This window comes from Hakea prostrata, chromosome 3 (genome assembly GCF_041222555.1).
Source record: "Hakea prostrata isolate BN-2017 chromosome 3, UWA_Hpros_2, whole genome shotgun sequence".
NCBI lineage: Eukaryota > Viridiplantae > Streptophyta > Magnoliopsida > Proteales > Proteaceae > Hakea > Hakea prostrata.
The window spans coordinates 33214715-33235082 of record NC_142602.1 but is presented as its reverse complement, the minus strand read 5'-3'; the positions used below and the strand labels follow the sequence as shown (position 1 = coordinate 33235082).

The window sequence follows — 20368 nt, the reverse complement described above, 5'->3', positions numbered from 1 at the left end:
ATTATTGTGCTCTGTCAATTTCAATGTACCTTTTGCATTTTAATCATCACTTAGTCATATCTGAATAAGACTAGATCACAATTCATGCCAATCATTTAAATATAAGAACATGATAATTATAAATTTAACAAGCATAAACATTATTTCAAATTCATAATTCAACATCTCAAGAATACTATCGGCATTCCAATTCAAGTAGTTCAATCAATTCATTAAATTGTCATCCGATCCCATGCATTTCTATTCCATTCACAAAGCAATATATCATGCATTTTCATAATTTGTGTAAGTAAATAAATAAAATAAAATTTATATTAACATGTGAATGCTACCTATTTACTAAGTGAAATCACCCACTTATAACATACATGGGTTGGTCAATATCACTTACCTATCCGTGTTCCATATTTGTCTCTCGATCTTGCCTCAGTTTAAAAGTCTATCATCTCTCCTATATTCCAAATAATTATCGGCTATTTTCGAGTACGTGGGAGCCAACAGAGGGTTTCCCTTTTTATTTCGTCTCGGGCTTGAGTTGAAAATAGTAACATAAATAGATTAAACTTGATTTGTTTTATTCGATTTGGTTTATGTGATTAAGGGTGTCGATTGTGTACCGAAATCGTTTAATTGTACCAAATTGCACCGTCTACAACCGCATCGCACCATTCAAGATTCGGTGCGGTACGTACCAAAACTGAATTTCGTTAGAATGGTTTCAGTTTCAGGTACTCATACTGTTGATACGTACTGAAATCGTACCAATTGGTACCATACCAAATTAAGGGTTATAAATATAAATTTACAATTAGAACACTTTACCTTTACCCTATCCCTAATTTCTTGTTTCATTTTTTTTGTTTTGTCCCTCACTCCTCTTCTTAGATTTACCTAATTTTTATCTGTTAATATCAAATTCTATTGATTGTTTGATTGCAATTTCAATAGGATCTTAGTGAAGTAATGACAAAAGTGGCATGGGTTCGTTCGTACCAAAAATTGTACCTTATTTGATGTTGTATTTAAATCGTTTTTTTGCATGGAATTAATACCGAAACTGTACTAAATTGTTTTTGTAAATATCAAAACTGTATCATATTGTGTAAATTTGGTATGATACGGTACTGATTGACACCCTTATAAGATAAAATTGATAAAATTGGTAGCTTCGAGGTTGGCATTAATTTAAGTAAGAGGTGGCCTTGGAAAATTTCCCAATAAGATGCTTACAACTTATATTAACCGGTCTGATCTGATTGAAACCGGGCAAGTTTCCGGTTCACAACCTGGACCGGATTCGAACAGCATCGTTGCTAGGCAGCCCGATCCGAACGAAGAAAACCCAGTTGCTCTCCCCCAGTCCTGCTGCTGTTTAATGGCTCATCGGTGCCCGTTACTCACCAGATAGAAAAGCACGAGGAAATAAAACCAGAAACTCAGCAAAAAATTCAAAATACCAATTTGCGTTTGATAGAAAACCTTTCTGGGAATCAATTCTGTTCACTAGTTCTCTCATTCAATCGCTTTTCACCAATTTCTGTAGAGGGTACCGACCTCCCTTCTTGAAATGGCGATGAAAGCACCCATAGGATTAAGCTTGGCATCGTCTCCATCCTCTTCCTTGCAAGCCTCTTCCAATAGGCTTGTAGTGGCCAGGAGGCCACTGAGAACATCTTTTCTTAGTGATGGAGGTAAGCCCCTTTGGCTAATGTCACTCTCTTATCTGCTAGGTGATTTTCATTTTTCTTCTTCCCTCGCAATCTTCAATTTATGTGGTTGGAGTCTTTTCTTTACAATTCTATCTCTCTTTGCTGGACTTCTCCGCAAAGAATTGTCGCACTTTTTGAGGTCGAAATTTGGGTGAAGAAAATAGATTTTTGTTTCGTGTGATCCTCGGTTTTATTTCTATTATGTTGAATTGAAATGTTTATTTGGTTGATCTGAATAGTGACATTAACTAAAATGCTTACGCATTGAAGATTAAAAAAAAAAGAAAAAAGAACCGATACAAACATTAACATGCGTGTAAGATTCAAATTGCAATTAACAGTGGTGTTGGTAGAAAGTGTCATACGGGGCAAAAATATTTTCTTCTCTGGGTTAAGTTTGTCCATCTTTGCTTGATGAGGTGGGACTTGGGAGAAAACATACAATTGTCTTCCTGGTTTACACGGTACACATATCTTTGGTCCTTTGTACTTGGAGCAGAAACCAAATTTCAGTTTATTTAGGCTTTTGAGATCCTCTTGAGTGATTCTAAATTTTCCTTAGTTAGCGTGCTACTAGTAAGGACATTGGAATTGAAGATGAATATTGTTCATCAATTTCTTGTAATATGGAATCCAGTTTGTTCATTCACAAACTGCTTTTTGGGGATTTTGCTTGTGCTGTTTATTTCTTAATTAGATCACTTAAATGTGGTAAAGGCTGTTCGAAAGTTCTCGCTACTTAGCCCACCAAAAATTAAAAAACAATGATAAAGGCCAATGCATTTCTACGTTTTCCATTTCCATTTCCATTTCCATTTTCTGTGTTGCTCTACAAGGAACTTACAACAACAACAACAACAGCTACAACAACAATAACAAGCCTTATCCCGACTAAATGGGGTTGGCTACATGGAACTTTTCCTTCCAATCAGCCATATTTGAGGCCAGACTAGAAAATACTAATATTTGAGTAGGGGAAGATGGAGAAGTCAGCATCAAACAGCTGTGGAGGTTAAGTTAGGTTTCAAACAGATTAGGTTGGTTTTCAGGTCAAAGGGTAAGGTTTTTGTAAATAGGGAGCAAATGAGATATGCCTATGTGATGGGCTTGGGGAAGGGTGCTTAGAGAGTTCGGAATCCAATAAAACTTGATCCGAACTTAGAGGATAATGGTTAGACTCTTGGGAAGGATTTGCATTGGTAGAATAAAAGTTATAGGGTTTCTTGATTTTAGGTTTTCAAATCAAGAATTGGGTATGCAGGGTTTGGCTGGTCAGAATAGGCTGGATTTTGGATGAAGGTAGGGGGTTTATTTGGTGATGTTATGGCTGCAATTTGATAGAATTTTCTTGGAAGGTTAAGGATTTATGAAGCTTCTTGATTATGGAGGGCAGAAGGGATGGAACCAGGGTAGGGAGTTGAAAAGAGAAGGGGGATGGGGTCCTGGATGGCGGAGCCTTGGAGCTACTCCGGAGGAGCTGTAATGGAGATTCTGAGTCCATTCTCTTCAGCCACAGAAGGATCTGGCTTGATCTCATCAAGAACCCTAATTTTATTCAACCCTTGGGGGTACCTTAACCAAGATCTAACTACACCAGCAATGCAGTAGCAAATTCACACAGAAAGCACTCAAGCTTGAAGGATAACTTCATTAACTTGATTAATTGAACCGTATGCTCCTTTATCTGGTGGGGGGACAGCAGAACCTACTTCTTATTGACTAAGAAAGCCTAATGTGAACTGCAATAAAAGCCGATATAAAAGTAGACTTTAATTAAAAGACTGAAAAGCTAAATTGACCTTGCTGTCCCTGACTTTAAATTGGGTAGAATTACTAAACTGCCACTGTGAATTGCATACCTGTAGAAAAACTATTTATAAAATTCTACTACTCTATGAATGTACTGCTGGGCAGGAGGCCTAGGATTTCGCTTGTCCTTAGCCTTCATTTGGTGTGAGACTTGGGTCCTGTACTAGGATCGAAGTTTCAGTTTCAACCAGCCTCAAAACCTAGACGTGGTCGAAACCTAGAAAATTTTCCATGATGCGTAGTACTAGTAAGATCTGATTCACTTTTCTGAGTACTGGACAAAAGACTCCCATGTCATGGTCTTGGAATATTTACTTAGGTAGTCCAACACTATGAATCTATAGGTGTTATTGCCAACATAAGCTAGATATTCCAACCTAGGAAATATATCATTAGAGAATGGATTGTGATAGGATACGCCGACCTGATACTAGCATTAGTAGATGGACATCCAAAGATGGAATCCGCAAAGAGCAACTCAACCATCCCCATGCCCATATCCGACATACTACTAGCATTAGTAGATGACCTCCCATATCCAACAACTCCACCATATGCTCCTTAAGGAATGTCTCCATAGAGCAAGTAGAAAAAAAGGTGAAGGAAGAGAAATGAATTATGATTAAGAGCAAGGTTGAGAAGGTGTCGCCTAGGTTTCCTGACCTTTTTTGGGTCAAGGCGACCTAGTGTTGCCTTGTCGCTTTGCTTGGCTGTTACCTTGGTTTTTGTTGCCCTTTATCGTCTCACTTCATGTTGCCCCCTTGACAACCTTGATTAAGAGGCAAAAAATGGAGGAAATCACTAAAATTTTGATCAGCAGCATCTGTGAGTCGTGCGAAATTTCATAGAACTCGATCAAGATTTGGGACTTTTAAATAGGATTTATCAAACTTAATCGAAACCAGGGAAAAAACTTTTGCCCCCTGGTTTTGTCTTGGCTAGGCAAGGAACCAAATTTTCAACCGTGGTTTCGACCAAAATTTGGACTATGGACTCTTGCATTAGGGTTTGTCACAATACCTATGCAACCATCAATTAAGTTGACTTGTTGACTGAAATAATGTCTTCTAGAGCCCTAAATTTAAAATAAAAATTGTAACTAACGAGTTAATACTTCTTATGTTCTCTACCTCACCTATCACGACATCTTGGTGACCAAGGTGTTAAAAGGGACCTAGACGTGAGTTGATTAGGCTCCTAACCAATGCCCTGGCAACTATGTTTCCCACATCTGCATTAATTGCTTTTAGTATTTCATTGACCAAGACATCGACTGGATGATTAGTACTGGATTAGATGTGTTTAGAATATCTCCTACCATAGTTTAAGATAAACCGGTAATATTTTGGACTTTGGTGATCAACTAGCCTTAGTTGTAGCCTGGTTTAAGGCATTGAAACAACAACAACAATAAGCCTTGTCCCAACTAAATGGGGTTGGCTACATGGATTCTTGCCTTCCAATTAGTTCTACTTGAGGCCATGTCAGATACAAGGCCTAAAATATGCATATCCTTTCTCACCACTTCTCTTAAGGTTATCTTAGGTCTACCTCTATCTCTTCTAGTTCCTTTAATTTGGATTATATCACTTCTCCGTATAGGGGCATTTATAGGTCTCCGTTGAATATGGTCGTGCCACCTCAAACGACTTTCCCGAAGCTTGTCACTTATGGAAGCAACTCCTAGACCAACTCTAATATGATCATTCCTTATCTTATCCTTCCTAGTTTTGCCATTCATCCATCTTAGCATCCTCATTTCTTTTACACTGAGTTTATCTATATAATTCTTTTTAACAGCCCAACACTTTGCACCATACATCATAGCTGGTTGAACAACGGTCCTATAGAATTTTTCTCTAAACTTTAATGGAATACGTTGGTCACACAAGACCCTAAACGCACCTCTCCACTTCATTCACCTTATTTTAATTCTTTGAGAAACATCATCCTCTTTATCACCTCTTTTGTTTATGATTGAACCTAGGTACCTAAAAGAATCAATTTGAGGAATTTCCTTATCATCAAATTTTGCCAACTCATCGTCTGCCCGATCATGACTAAAGTTACAAACTAGATATTCTGTCTTCTTTCTACTTAATTTAAAGCCTCTTGATTCCAAAGCTGCTCTCAATAATTCTAACTTAGTATTAATCCCACTTGAGTCTCATCTATCAACACAATATCATTAGCAAAAAGCATACACCAAGGGACTTTGTCTTGAATGTCTTTGGTTAATTCATCCATTACAAGTGCAAATAAATATGGGCTTAAAGTTGATCCTTGATGTAGCCCAACTGTAATTGGGAATTCATTACTTTGTCCCCCCACTATCCTTACACTTGTCATTGAACCATCATACATATCCTTAACTATGTCTATATGTTTACTTGCAACACTTATTTTTTGTAGTACTTGCCAAATTAATGCTCTAGGAATTCTATCATAAGCTTTTTCTAGGTTAATAAATACCATATGAATGTATTTCCTGCACTCTCTATACATTTTCATAAGTCTCCTAATTAGGTAAATAGCCTCCGTTATAGACCTTCCCGGTATAAACCCAAACTGGTTCTCCGTAATTGTAGTCAAGTGTCTCAAACGGGTTTCAATTACTCTCTCCCATAATTTCATAGTATGGCTCATCAGTTTAATGCCTCAATAGTTATTACAACTTTGAATATCTCCTTTATTTTTGTAAATTGGAACCACGATGCTTTTCCTCCATTCATCTGGCATTTTCCCTGTGCTCATAATCTTATTAAACGACTTAGCCAACCAAACAAACCCGCGGGTTCCTAAGCTCTTCCATACTTCTATTAGGATTTCATCAGGACCTTGTGTTTTGCCTAGTTTCATCCTCTTTAGTGCTTCTTTTACTTTGGACATCGAAATTCTCCACATATATGTTTGAAAATTGGTGTCTTGGTGAATGGTGTAATCATCCAAATCACAGGTGCTTGAAGCATGCTCGTTTAGTAGACTAGAGAAACAGATTTTCCATCTTTTCTTAATGTCCTCATCACATACTAGTATTTTACCATCTCCATTTTTAATGCATCTAACACGGTCAAGATCTCTACTCTTCCTATCCCTTATTTTAGTTATCTTATAAATAGATTTTTCCCCTTCATGCCCAACTTAATGTATAACTCTTCATACTTCTTCTCCCTTGTTGCTCCGCAATTTTCTTAGTTTCATTTCTAGCCAACCTATACCTTTGAAGATCCTCAAAATCCTTAGTTCTTTGCCATGTCTTAAATCTACCTTTCTTATTCCTAATGGTAGCTTGAACCTCACTATCCCATCACCAAGTCTCTCTATAAGAATGGAGTTTTCCTTTTGATTCACCTAGGACATCTTTAGCCACCTTTATGATACACATAGCCATCTCATTCCATATCGCATTAATATCCCCCTTAAAATCCCACTTTCCTTGTTTGACTACTTCATTAGTGAAGGATTTCAAACACTCTCCTTTCAAGTTCCATCATCTTATTCTGGGATAGTTAACCTTGCACATTTTACGAGTTTTTGACGTTAGGTACATATCCAAGACCACAAGTCTATATTGTGCAGTTAAGCTTTCCCCGGTATCACTTTGCAATCATTGCACAACAATCTATCAGTCCTTCTAGTTAGGAAGAAATCTATTTGGCTTCTAAGATGTTCACTTTTGAAGGTAATTACGTTCTCCTTTCTCGTTTTTGAAGTAAGTATTTACAATTCATAGATCAAAAGCAACAATAAAATCTAAAATTGAAATCCCTTTCTCATTCCTCTCTCCAAAACCATAGCCTCCATGTACACTCTAATTGCCTCTTTGATCTTTTCCAATATGTCCATTTAGATCACCTAATATGATAAAAAAAAATTTCTTAACGAATTCCTTGCATTAATCTATCCATACTTTCCCAATTCTAACTTTAGACTTTCAACTAATCCTACTTAAGGTGCATATGCACAAATTATATTTACAATCTCTTTCTCCATTACAAGCTTGATAGCAATAATCCTATCACCCACTCTTTTAACATCCACCACATCATTCTTAAAATCTTTATCCATTATTATACCTACTCCATTTTTATTAGTTTTATCCCTCAGTATACCAAAGTTTAAAGTCATCCAACTCTTTAGCTTTTTTACCCTTCCAACTAGTCTCTTGAATCAAACTATGTTAATCATTTTTTTCCTCATAACATCTATCAATTCTAAGTTTTTATCTGTTAAAGATCCTATGTTCCAAGATGCCAATCTAATTTGACGTTTTTGGACTAGCTTCTTTACTTGCACTTATCCACGGCATGGGAACCCTTGCCTACTTATCATTGTATCCAGCCACCGATGCAATGCATCGCTTACAGGGATGCCTTAGCTAACCCTTGCCCACTTATCACTACACCTGGGCCATAGTGTAGCACGTCGCTTCTTTTGTCGGGGAACGCTCTAGCATACTGTTTATCATATAAGGTTGAATCCATGAAAAAGGGTTTGGTTAGATTTTTTCCAGTGCCGGCTGCCAACATAACGTACCAACCCTCCTCCTTTACCCGGGCTTGGGACCAGCAGCAAAACACTGGTGAAGTTAAGGCATTGAAACAGCATCTCAGCAAAAATTTCTGGGGGTAAGGCTGCATAGTAAAATTGCACCCCAGACTTTGCTTGTATGAACGCCTTTTGCACCGGGTTTGCCCCCTTTTTTGGGTGGTCAACTAGCCATATTATGGCCTAAAAAAGGGAATCCTAGTTAATCATCTCTAAACATATTTGAACCTTCAGAACATAAAAAAGGGCTCCCAAAATGGTAGTTTGGGCCTCATACCTATGTTTCAAGTTCTGTCAAGCGTTGATTCAATTGCAAAATGAAGAACTTTTGTTGAAAGATTCAGGTTTTATATTTCTGAAATTCTCAGGTGGAAATGGGGTTATATCTATATATGCCTATAAAGTGGCCACTGTTTTGTTTCAAGGCTTCTTGAAATCAAATAGGTCACAAAATCTCAAACCATGACTTGATATTGGGACAAGAATACCCCCATCTCCAAACAACTAGGAATTCGGGTGACCTATTATTCTTATTTCTCATTTTGTAACAAGCAACCTTATCCTCCCATTCATGTTTTCCACTGGCATGGTTCCAGCATACCTCTTCCAAAATCCAGCCTTTGCTTACTCCTTGCCTATTAATTTGAGGAATTTCCCTGAGTATGGAAATAAAAAATTATGCCCTCAGTCATGGAAATTTGGAGCCTGGTTAGTCCCGGTGGACTCCCGGTGCCTGGTGGTGCTTCTTTCCCCCAGCTCCTGGTGGGGCTTTGTTGTTCTGATTAGCTAAGGGTTTTTCTTTCTCTTTTTGCAGGTCCTTGCCTTTCTTGGCAGGCCTTTGTGTTTGGCTTGTGTCGGTTGTTGCTCCCACCTCCTTTTCTTTTTCCTCTTTGCCATGAAAAACTCTTTATTCATCCCCCTCCAACCCCCCCCCCACCCAAAAGAAAAAAAATGTGATGCATATGATTCTCATCCATGGAGAAGACTCGCCCGAGAGAGACCGCCACCGAAAAGAGAGACTCGCCCGAGAGAGACTCGCCACCGAAAAGAGAGATCTCGACCAGCGAGAGATCTCGAGAGATCTCGGCGAGAATACAATTCGGCAACCGGTGGCCCACCGGTGGGTAAGGGCCCAATTGGGTGAAACGTATAGCTATTTAAGGCCTTGAACACGTGGTGGCCTTGGATTTGTCAAAACAACCCATGTATGATTCTAAGCACCCAAGTGTGAAACTGAAATGTAGAGGATTAGGGAATGCAAGTTATACAACATGTAATATAGAATCTTAAAGCATATAAATGAAAAGCAAGTATATCAAATGCATCAACAACTTAAATGTTATCAAAACCATCCATATGAGTATCACAACTCAATTTTCAAGAATAAAATAATATACAACCATTAGAAGTTCTATATAAATCATTAAACATAAACAAAGACAAGTAGAGAATGATGATCCGCCTTGTTGTAGATGTGCTAAGAGAGTGCAAGTGAAAATTCAGCCAAAATCCACAAAAAGGCAAAACAAGAGTTCCGCGAGCGGGGCGAGATATGGCGAGATATCTCAACTCGCAGATCTCGACCTCCATCTCGTCTCACCAATGTGAAAAAACGAGATATCTCGCGAGATCTCCCACCATGTTCTCATCATACCGCTACCCCGTTTGGTTGAAATGAGGATGAGTTATCTGTTTTTCATCCTAAATGTTTTGTCCCCCTAATGGAGTTCAACAAAAAGATACTCTTCTCGCTGCCCCAGGGGAAAGTATTTCTTTTGCCTGTCTCTCTCTCTTTGCCCCAGCCTGCAATGTTTCCTGTTCCCAAAATTATAGTGTCGACTCTCGACTGTTCAAGATTTTAGCTTTTGTTTATATGTAAATACATAATCTTTATTTTGGCTACCAAATCTTGTAGGGATGCGCATTACCTATTCTACTAGATATAGGTGTAATGGACAAGGTAGGGGAGCTCTTGGTGCTCAGATGAATCTGTTTGATCGGTTTGCTAGAGTTATCAAGGTGAGATGTGGGGACATTGCTTCCATTTAACTACATACTGTAACAGCTTGAGTCTATTATTTCGTCGACATACTTTCAATATAATTTGCTTTTTTCCATAAGTGTAGTCTTATGCAAATGCAATTGTAAGCTCTTTTGAAGACCCAGAGAAGATCTTGGAGCAAACAGTTCTTGAAATGAATGATGACTTGACAAAGATGCGGCAAGCCACAGCCCAGGTATGTTTCATGGTCATTGATTCCCCTCATCTGTTTTATCCTGGAGTCTTTATTTTTTTCTTTTACACTTTTTCCCCCTGGTTTGGGGTTAAAAGAGGAACTACAAGGAAGTTTGGCATTTTTCACAAAAATTTCAAAATTTCTTCCACTATATGCAGCGGTCATGTTAACCCGTCCAATTTATTTTTTAATTATCTTTTAGTTATGCTAAATTTGTCATTTATGTGAAGGTTCTAGCCTCCCAAAAGCAATTGCAAAACAAATACAAAGCAGCAGAACAGGCTTCAGAAGATTGGTAATATTTTTTAGGCATTTTTCATGTGTCTGGATGTTGGTCAATGCATAAATTTAACCCTTGTTCTTTGTTTGGATAAAGGTATCGTAGGGCACAACTTGCTCTTGGTAAAGGAGATGAGGATCTTGCTCGTGAAGCCCTTAAGAGGCGTAAATCGTATGCTGTAAGCTGTTCATATAAATGAAAATTTTCACTGTTGAACTGTGATTTTTCAGTAGAACATTTTGAATCAGGAAACTTCCCTACCAGTGAACCATTCACATGATACAGGCTACATCTTTTGTTTTCGTTTTCATTATCCAATAATTGAGTTCTTGCAATAAAAGGCTTTCAGTATACATATAAGTATATTTTACAGGATAATGCAACTGCATTGAAGACGCAGCTTGATCAGCAGAAGACAATTGTTGACAATCTTGTCTCAAATACTCGGGTATGTTATGCTGTTACAAACTTTTGCTAATTTCCAACTTTTTTAGTTGCTAGTGGATCAGGTAACTTGCTTTAAAGCTTATTTCTATTGTTATATTATTTCAACTAGAACAATCTTTCTAAAATTTATTTCAAGGTACGGACAATGCAGTACATATGTATAGCAAAAGCTAGTCTAGATGACCAAATACATATAAGGATTCTTGCTTGCAGCCATCAATCCTTCAGTCCTCAAGTAAGTCTTGATTTAAACCCCATTATTCTCTTCCTAAACATTAAAATGCTCCTGTGTGGAGAAGTGATATAATCTCATATGGGGGGGGCCCATTATTCTCTTCCTAAACATTCTAATCTCGGAACCTAGCTTAAGTGCTTTCTGCTTTCCTTCTTGGAAACCTAGCTTAATAAAACCTACCCACAGACCAAATTCACCATTTAGAATCCATTCAGAATCAACCCGCAGCCATCGTATATCATCCCCACACTCGGTCCCCTTCGCTGTGCAAGCATTCCATTAAAACCCTATCGTCCACATTTCCAGATTAGTTCAAGTTTCAAGTTTAAACAAGTTGGTGCTTTGCAAACTTGCAGGTACCTCGTTAAAGTTCATACACGTGTTTTTTGCTAGAACTCTGCCCAGCCAATTTGACGGTTATAGTCTGCTGAATTTTTTATAAAATCTTCTCCCAACTGTAAGGGAGACTCAATCCTAGTTTCATATCAATCTACCCAACTGGTTGACTAACATTACCCCTTACCCTTTAATCCCATTTCTACTAGGAATCCTCCATAACCCCAAACCTAATAACCTGGTTTGTAACTTTCAACATTTATCCTATCCTACATCAACTTCACGTAATCACCCCACCAAACCCCTCACCCTATAAAACAAGAAGGAAATCCCATCAACCCTGACGTTAAGTGTAGGGCTCCAAGACCCTGTGTAACTGCTTCTAGTTGATCCACTTCAATCTAGTGCTACATCACTTATAACTCTTTTTCCTATTTCCACTTTGCTGCACTATTCTGCATGCTACAAACTCCCCATCTGTGATACCTAGGCTGCGTTTGTTTGCTAGAATAAAGGTGGGGTGGGAAAAAGGGTGGGAAAATTCTTGAAAAAAGCAAACTTTTTCTACTTTTCCTAAAAGTGTATATTGTTTGGTTGCTTGGGGTGGGAAAGTGAGAGACAAGCTTGCTTGAATCAAGGAAACTTGTCTGGTGAGGTGGTAGCCCAACTTTCCCACCCCAAGGCTTTTTAAAACCCCACAAATTTGGTGGGATTTTGTGGAAAAGTTTGGAAAAGTAAAAAGTGAGACCCACCACTATCACTTTTCCACAAAACCCTTTCCTTTCCTTTCCTTTCCTTCTCCCTCACCCCACTACACATGGGGCCCACATGTTTTTTTTTCCCACCCCACCTTTGCAAACAAACGCAGCCCTATGGAACTTCTCTCCTCCATACCATTTCTCTCTCATACGGTGGTGAGCACATTTCTTCCTCCTCGACAAGTCCAAAGTTTGCCACACAGGATACCTTTGAGTCCAGTATGTGAGCAAAGGATATACGAGAAGTATGCGCCCCCTACCCATTGTACACTTGGGAAGAGTAGCCATTCCAAATACTATTGTAGAGTTGAAGATATTCGTAGACATCCTTGGGACTGTGGTTTGGTGGAGATGTTTGCTGCCATTCTGCTGTGGAAATGAATTTCAGTTGAATTTCTACTTCAGCAATGATTGTCCTTCAGAAGTGATACTTGATGGCTTTATGCTTGGTTTGAGAGTGCTTCACCAGATTCTTGGAACTGTTGACGGCACTTGAGTTGTGTGGTCATGCAGTCATGCTACATCGATGCTGGCTTTCTCAACTCAATTTCCAAATCCTTCAATATCTGCTTCATCCGAGGAACTTGAGTACAAGAGGTCAACTCTCATTTTTCCTTTGCTGCAGATAGGGAGACTATCTGCTGCTTCTTGCTGTACCAGTGCAACCAACCTGTTGCCAAGGAAGAATGCACCTCCACTTGTGCTCTTCGTGTCATCTGCACAGCCAAGACATTTGAGGATGAAGATAAGAGTGAAATCCTTGCACCCAGGATATCACGAACTATGCTCAATGGTTGTCACATGAATCTCCTTTGGATTAGCCTGGAATCTAGATACCATGCATTCTACCTGCAGAAGACTTCCAAACATTTACCTATACATGGTATGGTCAACTGCTGGAGAGTCATTGTCCTTGCTCAACTTATACCCAGTCATCATAGTGTATTGACAGGCTCACAATCTTTGATAAAAGGGTGAACCTGGTGCCGAAGGCTTCTGCACAAGAAGAGCCCTGAGAGGGGGGAAGGGCAGGTTTCCATGCAGCCTTACCCCAGGAAGCTGTTTTGATGCCTTGACCTCAAGTTACAACTGTGGTTCACTGACCTTCGCACCGAGGTCCACCCCTTAGGCTTGCAATCTTTGATAGTGAACTTTTTTAGCATTTTCCTCACATTATCTGAGATATGTAAGTGCTCACTTATCATAAACAAGTGCTCCGAAGTAATTGATCACATGATCCGTACATCGAATTCAGTACTTTTCCTGAAATGGACAAGGAGCTACTACACCTGGTTTACTGAGAGCTACAACTAGGAGGAGGTGACAATACCAAATTTTAGGTAGCTACAACCATCAGGGAGCTGCAACGCCCTTGTCCAGAACACAGTGAACACCATAATATAATAACTAATAGGCTTATAACTTTGCTGTTCAATGCAAGCAGAAGCTAATCTAGGTATTTAACATTACATGACCTAGATCTAGGCATCTAGCTCATAATTACTTGAATACAAATAAAATGAGTTATAGAGTGGAAACTCTTGCAAACATTGCTTCATTTTGATTCTTGATACTTTGAGAAGACAGTGTCACCATTCAAAAACCGTTTTGGTTTACATGAAAGCTCAGCAACCAAATCTCATAGTGTTCAAGGATGCAATGAATCACTCAATAGTTAAGTATTTGACTGGATTTAAGGAAGAAGCCCTACTCTGTTTCTCTTCTTAGCCTAGGGATTTTTCTGTTTCCTGTTTGGAGTTCAGGTGTTTGCAACACTCAAAAAACGAACAGAGAGAGCCCTAACCTACAGGCAAATGTGGACCAGGTTAAGCCACCTGCTGTTTGACCATATTCTGCTTATCTTCAGAAAGATGGACAGAATTGCACCCATCCGGCATTGGATTGACTTTATTTCTGCATCATTGGAAGAAGATTCTGTTGGATTGACTTTATTCCAGTGTCTCCGTTTTGGCCTGAAAATGCCTAAAAACTCCAGAGGAACAACCCGCCTCTGGTTTGCTGGCCAGATTCCAGTATTAACACATCAACCAGTGGTTCAGGCAGACCATACAATGCTGCGGGAGAATGCACTGAATCTACTTTACATTGACAAAGATTCCTTCGCATCAATGCTTGTCAGATCCAAGTGCATGTATCCTCTATTATCAACCGGTGTCGGCTGTACTGAAACTGATGTCTGTTGGTCTGTTCCGGTGCTGGAGGGCTCAATTTTGAATTGGATCGAACCTCCTTTGTAGCTATCAGAATACACAACTGCCATGATGCCTTCTTTGCTGCTGTCAGCCATGACTCAATCGTTCCACATCTGCCAGTGCAGTGCACATCAACAGACAGCTTTGACAACAGTGACAACCATAGTTTAATTGTCTGGTTGTGGTTGAAGATCTTATTGGTGACCACAAGGGAGATGGATGACTATGGTCCTGCTGACCTTACTGGGAGCCAAGGTTTACCATCAATGAACTTGTAAAACCTACTATATAAAAAGTCACATTAATATATATATATATATATATATATATATATATATATATAATAGGGGTTATGTCTCATCTTTTTTTTTCTTTCCCTTTTCCTTTGTGGCTCTTCGAGGCCCTGTCTAGCTACCTAACTGGTTAGCTTTCTTATTTAATTACATGGCTGGCAGTTTTAAGGTTAGTCTTATCATTCAAAAATTTTATTTAAGGGGCTGTACCTTTTATGGTTTCCATAATAACAGGGCGGGAGAATTAGTTATACAAATAGGAGTTATTCAACTGCTGTGATCTATTAGAAGGGAGGAGTATAGCAATGATTAGGTTTAGTAATGAACTAATGATAATGTCTATTTCATTGGTGCTGTAATGCTATTTGTTGAATCTCTAACCAACAAGTGAGGGTCAAACCTGGTCAGACCTTTGAGACCTGTTCATTGTGAACAACTCAGCTGTTTCTCTCTCCCTGCCTCCTTTGGCACTCATTTCAAGTCAACAGATAAGTTCTTTCTTAATTGTGTATAGTTGTTTCAGTATCCTAGAGATATGTCTGATTCTTATTTAGATTAAGGTCTTGAAACTGGAATGCTAGAGCTGAGTATACAAGAGTAAACGATAAAGACGGAAGGAAAATCCTATGCAAATTCAACTTTCAGGCCTTTCCAGGATTAGTGCCTGAGACCACCTTTTTGCCCCTCAAATATGTATTCTAACAATTATGACTGTTTCTTAATCTCTTCCAGCATCAGATAGGAAAATTTCTTTTGACTGGTTTTGCTATTCTGAGTGTTAAATTAAAAGTCTGACTTGAACTTAAACTTTCTCTTTCATAATATTTCTCAGATTGAAGAATAACAGTTAATCAAGGTTAAATTGATGATTCAAAGTTAGTTAACTAGTATATTGTGGGATTTTACACACATAAACCTTTTTATTGTTTCAGTTTGTTTTTGAGTATAAGGTTACATACTGATATGTCATTGGTAATCCAGTTGTATATTACTTAAATATGGTTTTCTGTAGCTTCTAGAGAGCAAGATACAGGAGGCGAAGTCCAAAAAGGATACTCTCAAAGCACGTGCACAGTCTGCAAAGTTTGTCCAGACCATCATATTCATCATTTATTTTTGTTTTGGTTATTTCCTTGTACATGTTCAATGAGTAAATGGATTATGTTATACTGCTTTTAGGACTGCAAGCAAAGTGAGTGAGATGTTGGGGAATGTTAATACAAGTAGTGCTCTTTCAGCTTTTGAGAAAATGGAGGAAAAAGGTAAAGGCCCCTAACTGTTGTTTGTCTAGACATATTTTACAAGTATTGTTCGCCAGCTATCAGTGCCTGGCAACTTTTTAATGAGCCACTATCCAAATTGTGCAATAGCATGCAACACGCACAGATGATATTCCCCGTCACTATCTTCTGTTTGTTTAGTACACTTTTGACTATTGGATTCTTCCCATCGGTCTGTCACTTGATCATGGTATTGATGTAGTTTGTCATTTGATAGAAATATTATTGATAGACGTTGAAATCCAAAACTGGTTAAAAATGCAGATCGTTTTCTGAGGCTGTGGACCATGAAGATAGTAAACGGGATATAGGGCTGCAAAATAAGATATTTGTTAGGTTGGGCCTAGGAAGCAGCATATCTTAGTTTCTAAAGCTATCAGCCCCTATATGAGTGTCTAAATGAGTAGATTGACTAAAAACAAGCAATTGCTTAATATAATAACTATGACCTTTTATTTTTATGTTGTTTGTGTTTGGAGATTATTCAATAAGCCCATAAGTTAGGGTCCTAGTTGACATTGGTTTGAGGTCTTGTGAGATCTTGTCGAGATCTCAGCCAAGATTCTGTTTCGTGAGACCTCGAGTCATGATGTAGTGTGAAATTAAAAGAATATGAAATCTCAGCCAAGATCTCGGTTTGACTGAGATTTTAAATACTGATGAATCTCATCAAGTTGATGTCTTGACCTCGACCTCTGCTGCCTTTGTTGTTTTTCATCTTTTGGCTGGATTTTTCACCGGAACAGTGTTCGGGTTTCCCCCTAGGCTGCATCAACACTCCATTTAGCTCTTCTAAAACAATTTCTCATCAAGGATCTAGTGATTTTGAAGCCATTCTTCAAGCAAGGTGATGCTCTTTCCAAATTTAGTGCTTTTCAAAAACTATGTTCTACATTAGGTGTTTGGACATGGATTAAATATATGTTGAACGTCTTTGTCCAATCTACACTTTCATGGTAGCAAATTCATGTTTTATAAGTCTAGATGTTTTCATTCCTTCATTATTTGGTTTTCAAAGTTAGGGTCAAGTTTGAACTCATATATAAACTTGTTTTCTCACAAATATGAGACCACCATTAAGTTTAGAAGCCAAAAATAGCTGAATACCAAATTCCCACCCAACTTGAGCCCTAAAACCCACCAGGATGGGCCCTCAAATTCACTCGAGTTGAGCCTGGACAAATTACCAGATCTCGGTTTTTGGCTGGCTTGAGATTTGGGTCAAGACCAAGTTCTCAAACCATGCTAGTTGGTACATTGGGATATTAGCACAGAAAAAGTGCATACTAAATTATTGCGGTCCTGACTAAGGTCAAGTCTTTTTTATGTACAATCTATTAATGCATATAAAATGTACCGGTCAATCTGTGGTTTTGAAATTAGTAAAAATGAAGTTCTGACTATGAGTTTGGTAGCTCAACTAATGTAGTAATGTGTTTAGTGATTGGGAATTATCATAGAATCTGGAAGGGACTTGATTGACTCCTAGATTCTCTCACCTCAGGTTTTTTCTTTTTTCTTTCTTTTCCTTTGTGGATTCTTCTCCTGTCTTTATGTTTCTATCAAGCCTCTCTGTATAGTGGGTAAGGCTAAGTGCATTATGACCCTCCCCATAATCTGCAGTTGCAGAAGCCCCGGGTTTGCTCCCTTTTTTTCCTCTCTAATCCTTTTATACATGTATATGGTACGCCTTTTTAATCTGGTTCCTCTTTTCCACTTCATCTATCCCAATTTAAATCCTTGAGAAACATCCTTATTTATGTCACCTTCTTTACATATAAAGGATAATGGACCCCCAATATCTGAAATACTCACTTGGGGACATCATTCTTCTCAAATTCCACCATCTCATCATCCATTAGGGTGTGACTGAAGTTACACATCATGTACCATGTATTTGATCTACTAATGTTTTGGCCTCTTGTTTCCAAGGTCAATCTCAACATCTCTGATGTGACATTAATCCTTGCTTTTGTCTCGTCCACCAGAACGTATCATTCACAAAGAGCGTACACAGAAAACTCTGGTACCTTATTGTAAATGTCTTTGGGTAACTCATCCGTGATAAGTGCGCACAAATAAGGGCTTACTGCTGATCCTTGATGTAACTCAACTGTAATTGGGAATCTCTTGACCTGGCTTCCCTCCAAATCCTCTTCGTACATTTATTTAGTTACTGCTATAGAATTACTTGGCACCTCTCTCTCTGTGCAATAACATGCTGGATTAAATCTCTAGGAACATTCATAGGTTTTAGGTTAATTAAGACCATATTGAGATTCATCTTGCTAGGTTTACATATTTCTATAGCCTCCTCAATGGGTATACAGCTTCTGTCTGGATCAACCTAGCATAAAGCTAAATTGTTTTTTTATTTGAGATGATTATCAAGTTTATGTCAAAATGCAACTGTTGGAATGATGACCAATCTGGACTTAATTATTTTTTGAAGATTAAGCAGTACAATTCACCTAAGAGAGTCTAACTGACAGCTAGGGTAGTGGCTGATAAACATTTTGCCTCCTGCAGTTATGGCCATGGAATCCCAAGCAGAAGCACTAGGTCAACTAAGTACTGATGATCTTGAAGGGAAGGTAAGATAGTCTTTCCATTTCAAAAAATATTTTCCCCCATCGAAGTAGCAGGTCATGTTTCTAGTGTGTTGCAAATATAGTAAGATGCTGGGAACTCTTTAGTTGTCCTTATAACTGAGTTTTTAATAGATGCTCTCTGTAAGATCTTTAAGGACTTGGAATGAGCTGATGAAAACGTACTAGATATCTTATTCTGATTTTTTTTTTTACAGTTCGCCATGTTGGAGAGTACATCAGTTGATGATGATCTTGCAAGCTTGAAGAAAGAGCTATCAGGAAGCTCCAAGGTCTGTTCTCTTGCTCTTCTCGTTTGTACTGTTGTTATTAGGTGGTCATGATGTTCTGTTTCTGTTATGAATTTAAAACTGTATTTTTAGTCATGCCACAATTAAAAAAGTATAACAACGGAGTGTAAACAGTCAGATTTATTAATATTCGATGTTTCTCACGTCCTTTCAATTTAGTCATGAGGCTTTGGATTCAATAGAGGAGGACAAACTCCCATCTCTTAATAATTAAATGCTAGCAGATGATCCTTTGTTTTTTGACTTTTTCCCCCTTTTTAATAGAAAGGAGAGCTCCCACCTGGCAGAACGGCTGTTAGCAGCTCTGGTACACCATTTCCATTTCGAGATGTGGAGATTGAGAAGGAGCTCAATGAATTGAGGAAAAAGGCCCAGGATTTCTAAATTTTACCGCAGTTTCTGTTTGAGAAGCTCAAGTTGATATCAGGTTAAATATTATGTAAGTTGTGAATTGTTTTGGTGATCCAGAAAATGCTGCAAGGTTGAAGATGGATATCATTTAAAAGTTTGATATCCGAGATGTGTCACCTCACGAAAATGCAAAGTAAGAAGCAGAGTAAATTAGGTTGATGTATAAATTGCTGCTTCACAGTGATCCATGTTATCTGCAAAAGCCCCTTTTTGTTAAATTTCTTCATAACAGTTCAATTATGTACATTTATGGTTATCAAGTGAATCACTATGATTTCAAATATGTGTTTCTGTGTCTGCAGCAGCTTGTGTTATTGCCAATTACCCGTCAGTCAATTATATGTTGATTTGCAAGAAACAGACAGTAATGAATCACTATGATTTCAAATATGTGTTTCTGTGTCTGCAGCAACTTGTGGTATTGTCATTTTACCCATTAATCAATTATATGTTGATTTGCAAGAATGAGCCAGTAAGGCAACGTACATCTGACCTCCCCAGACCCTACAAAGTGTGAGAGCCTTGTGCCTTGGGTATGAATTTATTTTAAGCTGTTGTTTGCTTCACAGTCCACATAGGGAGGCTTCCGTTTATGCCCCTTTTGGAAGAATTGAAGAATTCCTGACTTGTGTCCAAAGGACACAGCAACAGCTTTATTTACAGTCATAGCTCACCATATACAGAACAAATTAAATCAAATCTTCCGAATGTGGGAATCATACAAGGGAAATAGACACTAAAAAGTCTTAGCAAATCTATTCTCAATAAGGAAACCACAAACATAAAGTAAATTTAAAAAGCAAATCTTCTAACACCCAGATCACAATCCGATTCGGTTACAACACTCCTCCTCCAGTTAGAGCATAGATATTTATCGTGCCCAATTTGCCAATGATACTACTAAACACTTCGG

The 20368-nt window shown here is 38.3% G+C and overlaps 1 protein-coding gene across 1 annotated transcript; it reads left to right on the top strand.

Moving 5' to 3' along the window:
* The first annotated feature begins 1360 nt into the window (after positions 1-1360).
* Positions 1361-19821, top strand: PTAC4 (plastid transcriptionally active 4). The gene is made up of 11 exons (XM_089150307.1): positions 1361-1691; positions 9982-10085; positions 10193-10303; positions 10534-10598; positions 10680-10761; positions 10957-11031; positions 15878-15948; positions 16045-16127; positions 18675-18739; positions 18952-19026; positions 19309-19821. The coding sequence occupies exons 1-11, from the start codon at positions 1568-1570 to the stop codon at positions 19426-19428; spliced, it is 975 nt and encodes a 324-aa protein (XP_089006433.1). The 5' UTR covers positions 1361-1567; the 3' UTR covers positions 19429-19821.
* Positions 19822-20368: the final 547 nt, after the last annotated feature.

What these genes read in the sequence shown, in the direction of transcription:
- PTAC4 (XM_089150307.1), top strand. Translation starts at nt 1,568, where the DNA reads ATGGCGATGAAAGCACCCATAGGATTAAGCTTGGCATCGTCTCCATCC. An exon ending in ATCTTTTCTTAGTGATGGAG is followed by an intron (nt 1,692 to 9,981) that starts GTAAGCCCCTTT and finishes CAAATCTTGTAG; the next exon opens with GGATGCGCATTACCTATTCT. An exon ending in AGCTATCAGGAAGCTCCAAG is followed by an intron (nt 19,027 to 19,308) that starts GTCTGTTCTCTT and finishes CCTTTTTAATAG; the next exon opens with AAAGGAGAGCTCCCACCTGG.